Genomic DNA, 16398 nt, shown 5'->3' on the forward strand with positions numbered 1-16398 from the left:
AGTTTCTTTTAGGAGACCGTGCCTGCCAAAAAGTGAGCTGAGGATAATTCTCTTTTTGAAGCTGAAATTCATCTTCATGCTGTGCCCGGAAGGGGCATTAAACAGGTTTGCCTCAAGGCAGCAAAGCAACGAGTGCGTTTTGGAACGGAGCCAGATTACAGTTCACTTGAGCCTGTGTCACCATTCATGAGTTATTAATGTTTACTCCTCGCTAACTGCTAATTACTCCATAAAACAGTGACGCATGGGTTGTTTTTCATGTCAGCGTGTTAAAAAGAAATGCTCAGGAAGTATGTATTCTTTGTTAATGGCAGACAGCGTATTAGATACAGAGGGGTTCAGGTGCGGCCTCTGACAACACCAAAGGGCCACACACATGTGTCAGGTCTGTACAAGTCAGGTGCCGGGTCACCAATGCTTCTTATAAATTACAGCCGGCACCTAACTTTTGACGTTTTTCTCTAGTTGTCAGAGGAGCTGGCTCTTTAAGGCCTGGTTCACACCTGGGCGTTTTGTCGCGCGTTTGAACGCTCTGCAAAACGCTCAAACACAGAAATCCCATTATTTCCTATGGGTATGGTTCACACCTGGGCGTTTTGTCGCGCGTTTGAACGCTCTGCAAAACGCTCAAACACAGAAATCCCATTATTTCCTATGGGTATGGTTCACACCTGGGCGTATTACAGCCCGTCTGAACGCGCTACAAAACGGCCTACGCCAAAAGAAGTACATGTACTTCTTTGGGGCGTTTTGGTCTCGCGTTTCCATTGGGATACAGCCAAGTAGCCCACGAAAACGCGCGTTTGTCACGCGTTTTTTACAGCAAATCGCGGTAAAAACGCGCGACAAACGCGCATATTCAATACGCCTAGGTGTGAACCCAGCCTTAAACAAATCCTACTGGCTCCTGGATTGGACAGACTGGCTCCTAATCTCCACAACAGTTTGCCCACCCCTGTTGTGTGCAATGCTACAGAAAACTGTCAGGGATTGGACATGCTAAATAAATTAGAGTTTTTGGGCATATTGGGGGGAATGGCCCAAGACTGCAGACAATGCTACCAGGGTGGTCGGAGACGTGCAGCAGGAGACCCCCGGAGATTACTGCTATTGCAGTTCCTTTAAATGTCCGCTCCTCCTACAGCCACTTTAAAATTACTTCCACCAAATTTTATACTACAGCCCCCATAAAGGGACACTAAACTCAGGAGTTAAATCTTTAAAAAAAAACATTCAATACCCTAACTATTAACAAAAATGTATCACTCGGCTATAGATCCTCAAATCATCTCTGTCCTTCCTTCTGGATGGTGGCTACTTTTGTTCCCCATGGTCCCTGTGTGTGTTATAAAGTAGTCACTGCTCCAAGCTCACTCCTGTGATGGACTACAATCTCAATACAAACTAGTAAACTGAACATGAGATTGTAGTCCATCACAGGAGTGAGCTTGGAGCGGTGACTACTTTACAACACACACAGGGACCATGGGGAACAAAAGTAGCCACCCTCCAGAAGGAAGGACAGTGTCAGCACCAATTCAGAGATGATTGGAGGATCTACAGCCGAGTGATACACAAATAAGATACATTTTTATTAGTTATGGTACTTGAATGTATTTTTAAGATTTAAGAGTTTAGTGTCACTTTAAAATGACTGGCATCAAATTTGATACTACAGCTCCCTTAAAACACACACACCACACGTCGCCTGGGATATGGGACACAAAGTGGTCTTGGGGGGTTTTAACTTGTATTACCATGGTAATATTAAACAATTGTGTACAAATAAACAATCTTTCTTGGGGACCCGGCTCTATTTTTCCTTATTGGCAATGGTAAGCCGGACATTTCTGGGTCTGTTTCACTGATATATTTATGTAAATATGATGGATGCCCCGGTTATCAGTATCGGTGCCGATACCGAGTATTTGGCCAAGTACTCGTACTCACCCAATACCTAAACCTCTGGTATCATGAAGCCAGGCAGCGAGTCATTACACGGCGCCCGGCTTCCTGATTGGCCAGAAAGCCGCCTCCATGCTTCATCGTCACCTGGTGACGAGCGAGCATGGAGACGGCTTCAGGCTTATCAGGAAGCCAGGTAGCGACTCATTACACGCCGCCCGGCTTCCTTAATGGGACTTCCGGTATCGGCGAGTACCGATTACAAAAATATCGGTACTCGATACCGAAAAACCGGTATCTGTGCATCCCTAGTAAATATCAGTAAATATGATTTGTGTTTGACAAATCATTTAGGCCTGTTTTACAGCGCGTTCCTACGCGCTGTAAAACGCTCAACATGTGAAAACCAATAATTGCCTATGGGCATGGTTCCCACCTGGGTGTTTTACAGCGCGTAGGAACGCGCTGTAAAACGCCCTACGCCCAAAGAAGTACAGGAGCTTCTTTGGGGCGTATTTGCCGCGCGTATCCATTAGGATACAGCCGGATAGCCCTCGGAAACGTGCGTTTGTCGCGTGTTTCTTTTACTGCAAATCGTAGTAAAAACGCGCATATTCCGTACGCCCAGGTGTGGACCCAGCCTAAGAGAAGGAAAACTGCTGCACGTAAGCATTAAAAATATTTGACTTTTCTGTGCATTTACCTGCAGTTTTTTAATGCAGTGATGCGGTCTCTTTAAGTCAAAGTTTCGTTTTCCCCAAAACAGTGTGGTAATAGTTTAGAATGTGTGTTCACTGTAAGGCCGAATATGTTCCTTTTACATGGTTCTTATAGGAAGCTTTTAGGAAGTGCACATTAATGATCTGCCTGTTATAGTTACATTTACCATAAAGTCAATCTTGATGTAACTCATGTTTTTCACCGGCTTCCTGTTCCTGTATCTAACATGCTTCATATCCGGTTGCGTGGCGTCCCCCCTCCCTGCGATTCTTTATATTTAGCAAAATCGTAAGCAACGTGGTTAAAAGGCTGCCAAGATAAGATCAGTCAACTGCAGAGAGAGTCTGTTGATTTTCAATCAGTACGAGCAGATGTGCAGGCTTGAATTGAAAGGGAGAGAGAGAGGAGGAGTGAAGTATCGTGTGCAGCACCACGGAACAGAAAGCAAAGCCTGCGTACACGATGGGCAGATACACTATATGGCCAAAGGTGTGGACACCTGGCGATTACAGTTATCTATATGGCCAAAACTATGTGGTCACCCCTTCAAATGATTGAGTTCTGGTGAAGGCTAATGCTAATACTACACCATACATAAGTTATCTTAGACAATTGTGCACTTCCAACCTTGTGGTAACAGTTTGGTGAAGATCCTTTTATGTCCCAGCATGACTGTGCCCCGGTCTACCCAGCCAGCTTCATAAAGACATGGAACTCGGGTGTCCCACATGGACCCCTGACCTCGACCCTGTCGAACACCTTTTGAGATGATTTGGAAAGCTGACTGTGAGCCAGGTCTTCTCATCCAACGTCAGTATTTGACCTCGCAAATGCTCTTTTGGGTAAACGGGCCCAAATTCCCACAGACACCCCCTTCAAAATCTTGTGAGGACATCGTCCCAGGCCAGGTTCACACCTCACCTGGGCAATCCGTGACCGCATGGCAATTGTGCACTAAACCACATGGATGGTCACGAAATCGCACACCACCACCAATCGCGCTGGTGGTGCTATTATTTTCTAATGGCGCCCCAGGCAGATCACATGGTTTCCTGTGCAGTCGCGCACACGATCGCGGTTTAAAAAACCACGTGGTGCGTGTTGCCAAAAAAAGACACATGTACCTTTCTTCAGAGATTACCGCATGGATGTAACCCCATTAGCGGCAGCCGCTGTGTGCACCTGCACACGTTCACGCGGTCCTGGGATTGCTCAAGTCTTGCGCAGCCCTCACAAGCATGGAGGCTGTTATAGCTGGAAAGGTGGGCCAACTCCATATCACTGGCTGGCCATGGGTTTGGAATGCGATGTCCAACAAGCCATTATAGGTGGGCTGCCAGGTGTCTAGCCATACATTGTATGTCTGCCCTTTTCGTGTGTATGTTTAATTACAAATTCTACATAGGACAAAGGGAAATTACAATGGGTTTAGGCCAGTTTTATTTAAATTGTTTTGCACCCCCCCTCTTTCAGGTGCATACGGTTTATTTTACATATAAATATTTAATACATGATAAACAAGCGCTCCCAAGGCACTATGGCTTATCCAAAGAGATAGCACAGTAGAAGCTGACTGCTTTGAGGCTGGATATATTAAAACCTCTCGGGGGCCGGTGCACACCTAGGCGACACCTCACCATGCAGCAATTGTGCAAAATTCCACGCGGATTGCAGCACATTCAGGAGTCGCCTAGGTGTGAACCGATCGCGCTGTGGGAGCCGCGCGTCGTGTATCTCAAAAAAAAAAAGTTCATGTACCTTTTTTTTTTTTTGCAATTGCCACGTGAATGTCACCCCATTGAACTCAATGGTGCTGCATGCAATCGCTGCCTGCATTGTGCAGGACCGCGCGATCCCGGATTGCGGAGGTCTGCCCCGGGCCTCATGGGGCTGTCACTGATCTTACTCATCCAGTTATGTGTGTAAATTTCAGCTTGAGCTGTTGATCTCGGTAAACAGGCTCAGATCTGCTAGCACTGACGTGCCACAAAGACATCTTGAATGTATAAATATTTCTGCATCTCACGAACTGTTAGAACCATTGTACCCAAAGTGTATCATTTTAGCGGGATTCCGCCTCGCTGAAACATTTCTTAGAATTCTTTGTAAAATAATTAAAATGCTTTAAATTCTAATAAACAAACAAATTCTGCTCTCTTGGGATTATCAGGATATCATGAGGAGATCCTAACACTTCCGTGTATAATTAAATTGTTTGCTACTTTTTATTATGGGAGAGCAGGACATATTAATTTTAGGACCCGATACCCTCATATATCGCCAGTGCCCACCCACTGTATTACATCATACTTATTGGAGGCAGTCCTTAAAGTATAACTAAAGTCAAATTCTGTAAGGGTGTTGAGGGGTTAGAAACGCAATCAGTTTTTATTGCTCTCGAATTGTCCTGATCACCAATATCAATGGATATGAAAGTCAGGGTGACTCCAAAATTTTCAGTTGCCACCAGAAAAGGAATAGAGGAGAAATCTTCCAATGTGGACTAGGGCTGCAACAACTAATCGACATAATCGATTATAATCGATTATTGAAAAAGTTGTCAACTATTTCAATCATCGATTAATCGGCTTCCGATTGGTTGCACACTGGTTCTCCGGACAACCAGCTAAGAAGGGATTTTAGTATTTGGGTTCACAATGGTGTTCTGCCATGTTAACTGTTCTCTCCTTCTCTCTGCAGAGCAGAAAACGGCCTTACGCTGTATTCCTGGCCTCGGAGTGGAGCTGACTGCTGGACACGGACTGGCACCTTGTCATGCCCGGTGGAAGAAGGGGTCCTAGTCGGCAGCAACTAAGCCGTTCCGCTTTGCCCTCTCTGCAGACTTTGGTTGGCGGCGGGTCTTGTGGCAATGGCACAGGGCTGAGGAACAGGTGAGTCCTACAGACCAGACACGAGACGAAACGATGCTTCTTCACATTTTCACTACAGTTAGAAGAATGGAGTCTCCAGTCAGACCCCTTTTATCAGGAACTAGATTCTTAATACTGATGATTCTGAATTCTTAGAACTGAAATACTAAGTGTGAATGGTCTACAACTCTACAAGGGTGAATGTTGGTCAGAACTACAGAGGAGAAAGAATAATTGCAAAATTCAGTGATTGCAGAATGAGCAAACAGTGTCGACTGGCGGAAGGAAAGTAGGGTGGCATCACTAGAGGGATCCCCAACAGGAGGAGGTCTTGATTTTCATATATAGATCTTTATTATCACTAGAGGGATCACCAGCAGGAGGAAGGAGGTCCTGATTCCTCTATATACATCCTTAGTTATTACTAGGGGGATCCCCAGCAGGAGGAAGAAGGTCCTGATTCTCTTATAAAGATATTTAGTTATCACTAGAGGGATTACCAGCAGGAGGAAGGAGGTCCTGATTCTTCTATATAGATCTTTAGTTATCACTAGAGGGATCCCCAGCAGGAGGAAGGAGGTCCTGAATCCTTTAGTTACACCTCACTTAACCTGTCATTACTTACAAAAAAGATATTGAGAAGGTAGAACAAGTCCAGAGACGGGCAGCAAAAAGGGTGAAAGGTCTGAGGAATAAAACAACATCAGGAACAACTGCAGGATCTTACTATGTACAGTCTTGGGGAAAGAAGGGAAAGGGAGGACATGACTGAACCCTTTAAATACATTCAGGGTGTGAAAGGGGTTCAGTATTTCCAGTATAATGCTAAGACCAAGAACACGGGGACATGACCTCAAATTAGCAGAAGGAAAGTTCAAAACTAATCTTGTAAAATATAAGAGTTGAAGGTCGGAGGAAACTTCCAGCAGAGGTAGGGAGTCAGTCAGCAGTAAGTTGAACATGCTTGGGAAAAATCTAGATCTATACTCGGACAATAAAAATCAATGAAGGGGCAGACTTGATGGACCACTTGGTCTTTTTCTGCTATCACCATTCTGTGTTTCTATGTACATTTTATAACATTAAATTACAATTTTTAGGGGTTTTTTTAAGCTGCCTTTTTTTTTTAGTTGGCATTATGGTTCCCCACCCCCCTCTGACCTCTGTTGTATGTTTTGAAGTTCATTTTAAAGCTTCAGCTTCCAGCATTTGTGGATCCGAATTTTCTTTGAATGTGGCTTTGAAGTTCTCACTTTAATGTTGAGTCAGATGTGACCTTTAAATCACACTGAGATGTAGAAATATGCGGCCTGGCTATTAATAGATATCATTTAAGAGAACCTGTCGTATCCTCAGTGTGGTCTAGATAAGAATATACACGTATGCATCCTTTTATAGGTTACTCATACATCTTTAGCATGCATTGGTATGTTGCATGTGTGCAGTTATTTATGTATATATTGACTAGGGATGCACCGATACTGGTACTGGGGACAAACATCTCTGGGACATCTCCTTTGCAGATCCATCGTGGTATTCAGCCCCCCCCTCCCCCCCCAAGCTGAAAGTAGTGTGGGTGAGGCTGCATGGAGCTTCAAGAAAGGACGCTGCTTGAACCAGGGGAACACCACAGCCCACATTAAGAGTCACGGCTCCTCAACGAATATCAATTGCAAACACAGGGTGTAACTAGAATGGTACCCAGGTACCCGTGTTTATATTCCACATTTTAGGCCTGAAAATTACTTTAAAACCCTCAAACATTATATATTTTCTGAAAGCCAAGACCCTGTAGAATAAAATGGTGGCAGTTGCAAATTTTTATGTTGCACGACATTAGCGCAACTCCTTATCAAACCTCCAAATTTAGTCAAAAATGCACTTAAATGCCCCAAAACACAATTAAATACCCATTTGTAAAATAAAATATAAAAGATGAGGTTACAACGAGTAAATAAATACCCAATATGCCCTGGTGAAACATTGTGCGTCCGGGAAACGGCGACAAATTTTAGTACCCCAAAAAGTCCATAGACAACGCTCTAAAAGCCCCCCCCCCATGTCATCAGTTTAGAGATGCCCTACAATTATTGCTCTCACTCCGGCGTGCGCGGCGATACCCAACATGTTTTGCGCGTTCGTCAGTTTCATACGTAGGCACACGCAACGTGAGTTTACATGAAGACGCGCGGGGGATTTAAAAATATTTTTTTTTAATTATTTTTACATTTATTTTATTTAATTTTGATTTTAAAAAACTTGTGTGACAGCAGATTAGTAGTGACAGGTACTCTTTAAGGTGATGCTGGGGGTCCAAAAGACCTCCAGTGTCACCTTTACACTCTAAATAAGCTATTGAAGTGCAGATCGCAGGCTTCCGGAGCACAGCACTGACAGCTATGGGACCGGAAAGTGATGCAATCTGCATCGCTCCCGGTCCCATAGAACGGGCAGGGGGATCGGCGAACTGAGGTTGGTCCATCTCCTCCCCAGCTTCCCGCCGACACCAAAGAAGCTGGTCCCGGGCCTGTAGGAGGGGCAATGGAGCCCGGGAAACAAGGTGGGGGTATCGGGCGGGACCCATTCACTGGCCCGTAGAAGCGATCTGGCGGAAGCTGAGCCGCCAGAATCGTTTCTACTGTAAAGCTGACAATCTGCTTTACAAGCTGATTGTTTAAACAGCCTTGATGTGCGCTGTACGTCGCTGGTCATGAAGGGGTTAAGGAAACCTGTACCATGAGAACTGTGCAGTCGGCAATGACCTCATTGCTGACCTCTTTTTGACAATTCTAGTTTCTTGGCCACCTCCGGCTTCTAAGATATGAGTGACAGACCTGCAACAAGTACATCGCCAGTGACGTCAGATCTTGTTCCAGTTTGGTAACCGAGACGGGGCTGAAGCCAGAAAATCGGCACGGCGGCTAGCGTTGGCCATTATAGGATTCCTTTACTATATCTGACGGCCCTATAACCTATGTGTCATTCTCTTTCAGGAATGGTAGCGCCGTTGGACCATCCGCCCCTCCGATAACTGCTTTGATAACCCCCGAAGCCGTGCGTCACTGCCGTATCCCCGACCTGCCGCTGGACGGAAGTCTCCTCTTCGAATTCCTCTTTTTTATCTACCTTCTTGTGTCGCTCTTCATCCAGTACATCAACATATACAAGACAGTGTGGTGGTACCCGTATAACCATCCCGCCTCCTGCACCTCCCTGGTGAGTGTGAATGGAAATCATTCTGCTAGGTCCTGTGCTGCCTTTTGTAAAGAGCACCTGTCCTGCCCAGCTAAGCAACAAGCTGTGACCGTGGGTAGAGGAGGCAGGCACTGTGTTCAGTCCTTCCGGGGAAGGTAGGCAACTTAGTTGATATTGGGGGCCCTCAAGTGCGGCCCCTTACATTACTAAAGGGTCTCACGTATTATTCAATGTATGCAATCAAACTGAAAACTATCAGAGACTGTGGCTATACTAAAGAAGATGGTCAGAGACTGAGAGAATGCTCTGGTGATGGTCAGAGACTACAGACATTCTACAATAGCCGGTCAGACACTGCAGGCGTGTTACATGAGAGGCTCAGGGACTACAGACATTCTACAATAGCCGGTGAGACACTGCAGGCGTGTTACATGAGAGGCTCAGGGACTACAGACATTCTACAATAGCCGGTCAGACACTGCAGGCGTGTTACATGAGAGGCTCAGGGACTACCTACATTCTACAATAGCCGGTCAGACACTGCAGACGTGTTACATGGGAGGCTCAGAGACTACAGGCATTCTACAATAGCTGGTCAGACACTGCAGGCCTGTTACATGGGAGGCTCAGAGACTACAGACATTCTACAATAGCCGGTGAGACACTGCAGGCGTGTTACATGAGAGGCTCAGGGACTACAGACATTCTACAATAGCTGGTCAGACACTGCAGGCGTGTTACATTGCCTGTGAACCAGTGTTCTAGTGAAAGAACAGTCTTCAGAGGCTGGCTGGCGTCCTGAATGGTCAGGAAGCTAGGGTGCCTAGGAACAAGTGAAGTTGGCTTCCGAGCCAATCAGGAGGCCGGGCGACATGGCTTGGAAGCTGGCTTCCCTTGTTTAGTCAGGAAGCCATGCTGCCTAGAATCAGGAAGTCGGGAAGCGAGTCATGACGTGCCGACTGGCTTCCTGATTGGCTAGAAAGCTGGCTTCACTTGTTCCTAGGCAGCCTGGCTTCCTGACTATACAGGGATGCTTGTCATTACGTGCCACTTGGGTTCCTGATTGGTTAGGAAGCCAGGCTGCCTAGGAACAAGTGAAGCCGCCTTCCTATCCAATCAGGAAGCCGGGAGGCGTGTCATAGCCCACTTCCCGGTTTCCAGATTGAAAAGAAAGCTGACTCCATGCTCTCTCGGCACTGCAGTTCGGGTATCAGAGTAACATTTGGACGAGTACTTACACTAAAACTTTGTATCGGCACCGATAATAGTATCGGTATTGATGCATCCCTAGTTTTAATCCTTACAAAAAATGTAAGTAAAGGAGAAATAAAAAGAAATAAATACTCGTTTTTGTCTAGGGGAACATTAAAAAGCATGTCATGCCGTCTGTGAGGAAGCCGAAACTTGGGTGTCATTGGACCTTCCACCAGGCCAATGATCCCAGTCATACCTCACATTCCACCAAGGCTTGGTCGCAGAAGAAGTCCTGGAAGATTCTACAGTGGCCATCGCAGTCACCTGACTTGAAGCCCATAGAAAATCTCTGGTGGGATTTGAAGAAGGCGGTTGCAGCACGCAAACCCAAGAATATTAGTGACCTGGAGGCCATTGCTCATGAGGAACGGGCTAAGATTCCTCAGGAACGCTGCCAGAAGCTGGTGTCTGGCTGCGCATCTTGTTGGCAGCAGGGCGCTCTACTCTAAATGTTGCCAATAAACCTGATTTGCAATGGGGGGTGGAATCATGTTGAGTAAGACTTATAAAGTCAGATTGTGGTCTTGTATACAGTCAGGAGTGATCATACGTCCCATGTTGTGTAATCCAACACAAAAACGATCACAAGTCCGTGTTGTATCCCTTTTAGGTGCCTGGTGGCCATAACGATGAGAAATATTTACTTTCAAAATTGTCTTTTTTATTTTGCAGAATTTCCATCTCATCGATTATCACCTGGCAGCTTTCATCACCGTCATGTTAGCCCGGCGGCTTGTGTGGGCCCTTATTTCTGAGGTAGGTTTTCCTTTTCCATGGCACGCTGCACAGGGGGGTCCGGGACTGACCATACACTGCCTGGCAATCAGAAGTTAAAGGGATTTTTTTTTCTTTTTGCCGTATTTAGAAGAAAGACATTAGGCTGCCAGGGTTTTATTTCCCTATATGTCCCCTTAGGGAGATTTCCTTTCATTTTATAACAGGAATTAAGAGGAATCTCTAAAGTAAGGAGAATTCCTCCCTCAGTGGTAGATTGGTGCAATGGTAGATTGATCTTCCACCTACAATGACCACCAATGGAAAGGGGCATTTCTCCGCTGAACACCACTGTCCGGAGACAGGGAGGTCATCAAAGATCTTGCTAGTTCAAGTTTCCTTCTTTACACTTGGAGGGACATCTTTAACGCCCACCCGCTTCTACATGGCTACCGTCCTGCCATTTAGCTACGGCCAATGGACAGGAGATGGTTAATACAAAGCTGTCATCCGCAGTAATTCTTCTCCACCACTAGATGTCCTCAGTCTACTGGGTTGAATGACAGTCGGCATCATTCAACCCACTTCGGCTCAGGCTAGGCTGTCCCATTTTGACTGGACAGTAAAAGGAGAAGCAGCACAGTAATGAGCTCATCTCAAACTGCTTTCCCCTCCTATCAGCATGCTGCTTGTCAGCACATGTACTGAATAACTCCTTGTGCTGCTTCTCCCCATCCCTCTCTGAGCTCTGCCACGCAGGGACTGCAGGAGGCTGATGCCAAGCCAAATTCAGGTACCCTATTTTTCGCTCCATAAGACGCACTTTTTTTCCCCCAAAAAGGAGGAGGAAAATGTGCCTGCGTCTTATGGAGCTAATCCCGACGCCCGAGACATGCAGTTTCGGGCGCCGGGCGAGTAGTAGGAGCCCCTGCTCATTTAATACGAGTGATCTAATGAGATCACTCGTATTAAAACCGAGCAGCGGCGACGATCGAGATAACCATAGAGCAGACGAAGAATAGACGTTCTTCGCCTGCTCTGTGTCATCACTGAGACCGTGGCGCTGTAATCACAGCGCCACCTGTCTCAGCGGTCACTAACTGCAGCTTCTGTCATAGAAGCTGTGACAGAAGCTACAGTCTGTCGAGTGCTCCATAAGGCGCGCCGGACCTCCCTGCGTCCTATGGTCCGGTGCGTCTTATGGACCGCAAAATACGGTACTTACATTGCTTGAATAAAAAAAATGAAAAATTATTTCAAATTATGAATTAATGAATATATACTTAGTGACATATAGCTGACTGGAGATTTCCTATGGCAGACATTTTGTCTGATTCTTGCTTCTCTCTTCCAGGCTTCTCAGGTAGGATCGTCATCCATGGTCCACTACAGCGCTCTGATCACCGCCCGCCTCGTCCTCCTGACGCTGTGCGGGTGGGTATTCTGCTGGACCTTGGTCAACCTGTTCCGCAATCATTCAGTCCTGAACCTCTTGTTCTTGGGCTACCCGTAAGTTATTGCTACAACCTCTTCCGTGTGTGTGTGTGTGTGTGTGTGTGTGTGTGTGTGTGTGTGAGAGAGACAGAGGTAGACCGTCAGCCTATATTCTCACTATATACCAGGCCTATAAAAAAATATTCACCTTTTTAGATGTTTTCACACTTTAAGCCGACTCCTCGCTGATTTGGCTGGGAAGCCGACTCCTCGCTGATTTGGCTGGGAAGCCGGCTCCTCGCTGATTTGGCTGGGAAGCCGGCTCCTCGCTGATTTGGCTGGGAAGCCGGCTCCTCGCTGATTTGGCTGGGAAGCCGGCTCCTCGCTGATTTGGCTGGGAAGCCGGCTCCTCGCTGATTTGGCTGGGAAGCCGGCTCCTCGCTGATTTGGCTGGGAAGCCGGCTCCTCGCTGATTTGGCTGGGAAGCCGGCTCCTCGCTGATTTGGCTGGGAAGCCGGCTCCTCGCTGATTTGGCTGGGAAGCCGGCTCCTCGCTGATTTGGCTGGGAAGCCGGCTCCTCGCTGATTTGGCTGGGAAGCCGGCTCCTCGCTGATTTGGCTGGGAAGCCGGCTCCTCGCTGATTTGGCTGGGAAGCCGGCTCCTCGCTGATTTGGCTGGGAAGCCGGCTCCTCGCTGATTTGGCTGGGAAGCCGGCTCCTCGCTGATTTGGCTGGGAAGCCGGCTCCTCGCTGATTTGGCTGGGAAGCCGGCTCCTCGCTGATTTGGCTGGGAAGCCGGCTCCTCGCTGATTTGGCTGGGAAGCCGGCTCCTCGCTGATTTGGCTGGGAAGCCGGCTCCTCGCTGATTTGGCTGGGAAGCCGGCTCCTCGCTGATTTGGCTGGGAAGCCGGCTCCTCGCTGATTTGGCTGGGAAGCCGGCTCCTCGCTGATTTGGCTGGGAAGCCGGCTCCTCGCTGATTTGGCTGGGAAGCCGGCTCCTCGCTGATTTGGCTGGGAAGCCGGCTCCTCGCTGATTTGGCTGGGAAGCCGGCTCCTCGCTGATTTGGCTGGGAAGCCGGCTCCTCGCTGATTTGGCTGGGAAGCCGGCTCCTCGCTGATTTGGCTGGGAAGCCGGCTCCTCGCTGATTTGGCTGGGAAGCCGGCTCCTCGCTGATTTGGCTGGGAAGCCGACTCCTCCACCCGGCTTCCTGATTGCCCGGGAAACTGACTCCATGCCAGTGGATGCACCAGTACTTGGTATCGACGAGTACCGAAAGCAAAATATCGGTCCTCGTACTCGATACTGAAAAACCGGTATCGGTGCATCCCTACGGAACACCTTTGGGCTGAATTGGAAGGCCAATTGTCAGCCAGGTCTTCTCATCCAGCATCAGTATTCAGACTCAACTACCCACAGAAACCATCCAAAATCTTGTAAAAAGCCTTCTCAGAGGAGTGGAGGATGTTTGGTGTGGAGGAACGTTAGTGGCCTGCACAGAGCCCTGACCTCAATCCTACTGGACACCTTTGGGATGAATTGGAATGCTGATTGTGAGCCACATCAGTACATGACCTCACAAATGCTCTTTTTTGGCTGAATGGACACAAATTCCAACAGACACCCTCCAAAATCTTGTGGAAGACCTTTCCTGAAGAGTGGGGCTGTTACAGTCGCATGGGGGCAATGCCCTGGTAATGCCAGTGGTTTTTATATATAGATGTGACGGTCGGGTGTCCACGAACCTTTGTACTTTGTTAGAAGTATTCTTTATTTTGTGTCCTCTGTTTTCATCCCCCTCTTCTGCTTCCTCCGCCTTCTCTCTCCAGCTTCGGAGTCTACGTACCTCTCTGCTGCTTCCACCAAGACAACCGCTCCCAGCCTCTGCCCACGGACTGCGGATACTTCGTCCAGGATTCGTTGGTGGAGGATGGTGCTAATGGCGTGGCCAGCCTTGTCAGACCCAAAGACTTTCTGTCCCTCCTCCGCGAGTCCCTGAGGGAACAGTTCACCTCCCCACCCACCATCCCGTCCCACAGCTGCCCGCTGTCCCCGGACCTCATACGCAACGAGGTGGAGTGTCTGAAAGCGGACTTCAACCGCAGGATCAAAGAAGTCCTGTTCAACTCCCTCTTTAGTGCCTATTACGTGGCGATTCTGCCGCTGTGCTTTGTAAAAGTAAGTTTCTCCTAAATTCATACGTATGGGAGGGGGGGGGGGGGGGGGGGCTAAAAAAACTCCCCCACAAATCTAAGCGGGGGGGGGGGGGGGGGGGGGGCAGGACTCCCAGAGGCAGATGCATAATGGGATTTGTTTCATCACAGCTGGAGTTTGTATAACCCTGCTTTATAGTAGGAATGCACCGATACTGGTTTTTCGGTACTGATATTTTCATTTTGGTACTTGCCGATACCTAGTACTAATACCGATGCTTCCGCTGGCATGGAGCCGGCTTCCTGGGCAATCAGAAAGCCGGGCAGTGGGTAATGACATGCCGCCAGGCTTCCTGATTGCCCGGGAAGACGACTCCATGTTGTTTGGCCGAATCGATTTGTGATTGGCCAGGAAACCGGCTACCCGGTCAATCAGCCAGGAGGCGGGTCATTACTCACCGCCAGGCTTTCGGATTGTCCGGGGACTCTGCTCCATGTTCCCCCTACGGTACTGCTCTTCCTCTGACTGGAAGTTCCGGTATCGAAGAAGGTATCTGAGCAGCGAGTACGAGTACCCGCCATAATACTTGGTATCAGCACCGATATTGGTGCATCCCTACTCTATAGTATTCCCCTTCTTTCCTCCCCCGGCTGCTGTATAAGGGAGGGAGGTGTAGGGTCGAGGAGCTGGGCCAGCAGAGACAGTGATTAGACCATCACAGAAGAGGAGAGGACTATGACCTGCAAGGCTCTGCTAGGGCATTGAATCTTCTAAAGCATTACAATTTGCCAAGCAGTTCAGAAACACATTGTAAGTGAAGAAAAATGTTTATGGACTGGAAGAACGTGGCAGGCAAGCCCCTAAAATCCAGATAGAGTCCTCATTTCCTGGCTGGAGGGCCTCCAGTATCATCATGCTCTTTCCTTCCCATCCTGACTGGCCCTAGCCCACGTCTTCCATTCATTAAACTTCAGTTCTTTTAGTCACTGAGGCTCAGCATCACATGTGGGTGTCATCACAGCTTGCTAAGCCATGCATAACAACCTGCTGGCTCCTCCCACCAGCCGTGAACTGCCTGCATTGCTTAGAGAAGCATAGGAACTCAGTGACGACATCCCTTGGACTTAAAGTGACATTAAACCCTCAGATTTTTTTACCATAAACCAATATCAGCTTTAAGGTGTATGTCCGGACAAAAAAAGAAAAGCAAAAACATATTTAGTAATCTCTGCATTCCTCTGCTGCACTGAGATCCCAAGCTGTATTGTCTGCCCTGCCCAGTTCTCTCCGTTATGATATGGAGAAGGGGAGATGTCCTGCAGTCCAGAAGGAGAGAGGCGACTGGACAGCTTTACTTCTGTTGCCCAGAAAAACCACAGCACACGTTATCATACATGTCCACGCTCTGTGACCGATGGAGTTGCATTAGCACAACCTATGACAGTCCTCACATACAAAGCTGACAAGGATTGAGCAATCAGATGTATTCTTGATGATGAATGAAACTCTGCGTGTGTTCTGACGTGTCCGGCTTGCCTTGCAGAGCACTCAGTATTATGACATGCGGTGGTCGTGTGAGCACCTCATCATGGTGTGGATCAATGCCTTCGTCATGCTCACCACACAGCTGCTGCCGCCCAAGTATTGCGACTTGCTGCACCGGTCGGCGTCACACCTCGGAAAGTGGCAGAAGTTGGAGCACGGGTCGTACAGCAACGCACCACAGCACATGTGAGTCCTTCCCGTGTTCATTAATAGGTGGAGCGTGTGACCAGCATCATCTACACTCTCATCCAACGAGCGTGCGCTGCAGCTTCCAGTGTCTCGTTATCACTTTAGTGACAAGTTAAAAGTGACACTAAACCTGGAAGTTAAGGGCTAGTGCACACCAGCGCCAGTGCGTTCCAGCCCGATTCGGTGCCGGAACGCACTTGGATCGCATCCCGGCTGGCTCACTGCGTTCTGGGGTGGGAGGTGGCGGGGCATTGAAATCAATTGCACCGCAGACATGCCCCCCGGCCGCAGTGCAATCGTCTGCACCGGAACGCGTGGCACATCAATGCCTGCATACTGGTCCAGTGCGGTAAGAAGAAATGCTGGATGCACTTTTTTTTCTGACTGCATCGGATCGGAGCGCAGGCATTGATGTGTCCAT

General features: G+C 48.1%; 1 protein-coding gene across 1 annotated transcript in view; it reads left to right on the forward strand.

The window, feature by feature from the left end:
* Window positions 1-16398, forward strand: part of TMEM39A (transmembrane protein 39A) — a 38143-nt gene that overhangs the window by 19274 nt on the left and 2471 nt on the right. The window contains exons 2-7 of the mRNA XM_018568747.1: window positions 5326-5516; window positions 8489-8711; window positions 10617-10700; window positions 12013-12167; window positions 13919-14267; window positions 15787-15974. Coding sequence (XP_018424249.1) covers window positions 5401-5516; window positions 8489-8711; window positions 10617-10700; window positions 12013-12167; window positions 13919-14267; window positions 15787-15974 — 1115 coding nt within the window. The 5' untranslated portion in view covers window positions 5326-5400. The remainder of the gene's footprint in view (window positions 1-5325; window positions 5517-8488; window positions 8712-10616; window positions 10701-12012; window positions 12168-13918; window positions 14268-15786; window positions 15975-16398) is intronic.

This window comes from Nanorana parkeri, unplaced genomic scaffold, assembly GCF_000935625.1.
Source record: "Nanorana parkeri isolate BGI_ZX_2015 unplaced genomic scaffold, ASM93562v1 scaffold1239, whole genome shotgun sequence".
Classification (NCBI taxonomy): Eukaryota; Metazoa; Chordata; class Amphibia; order Anura; family Dicroglossidae; genus Nanorana; species Nanorana parkeri.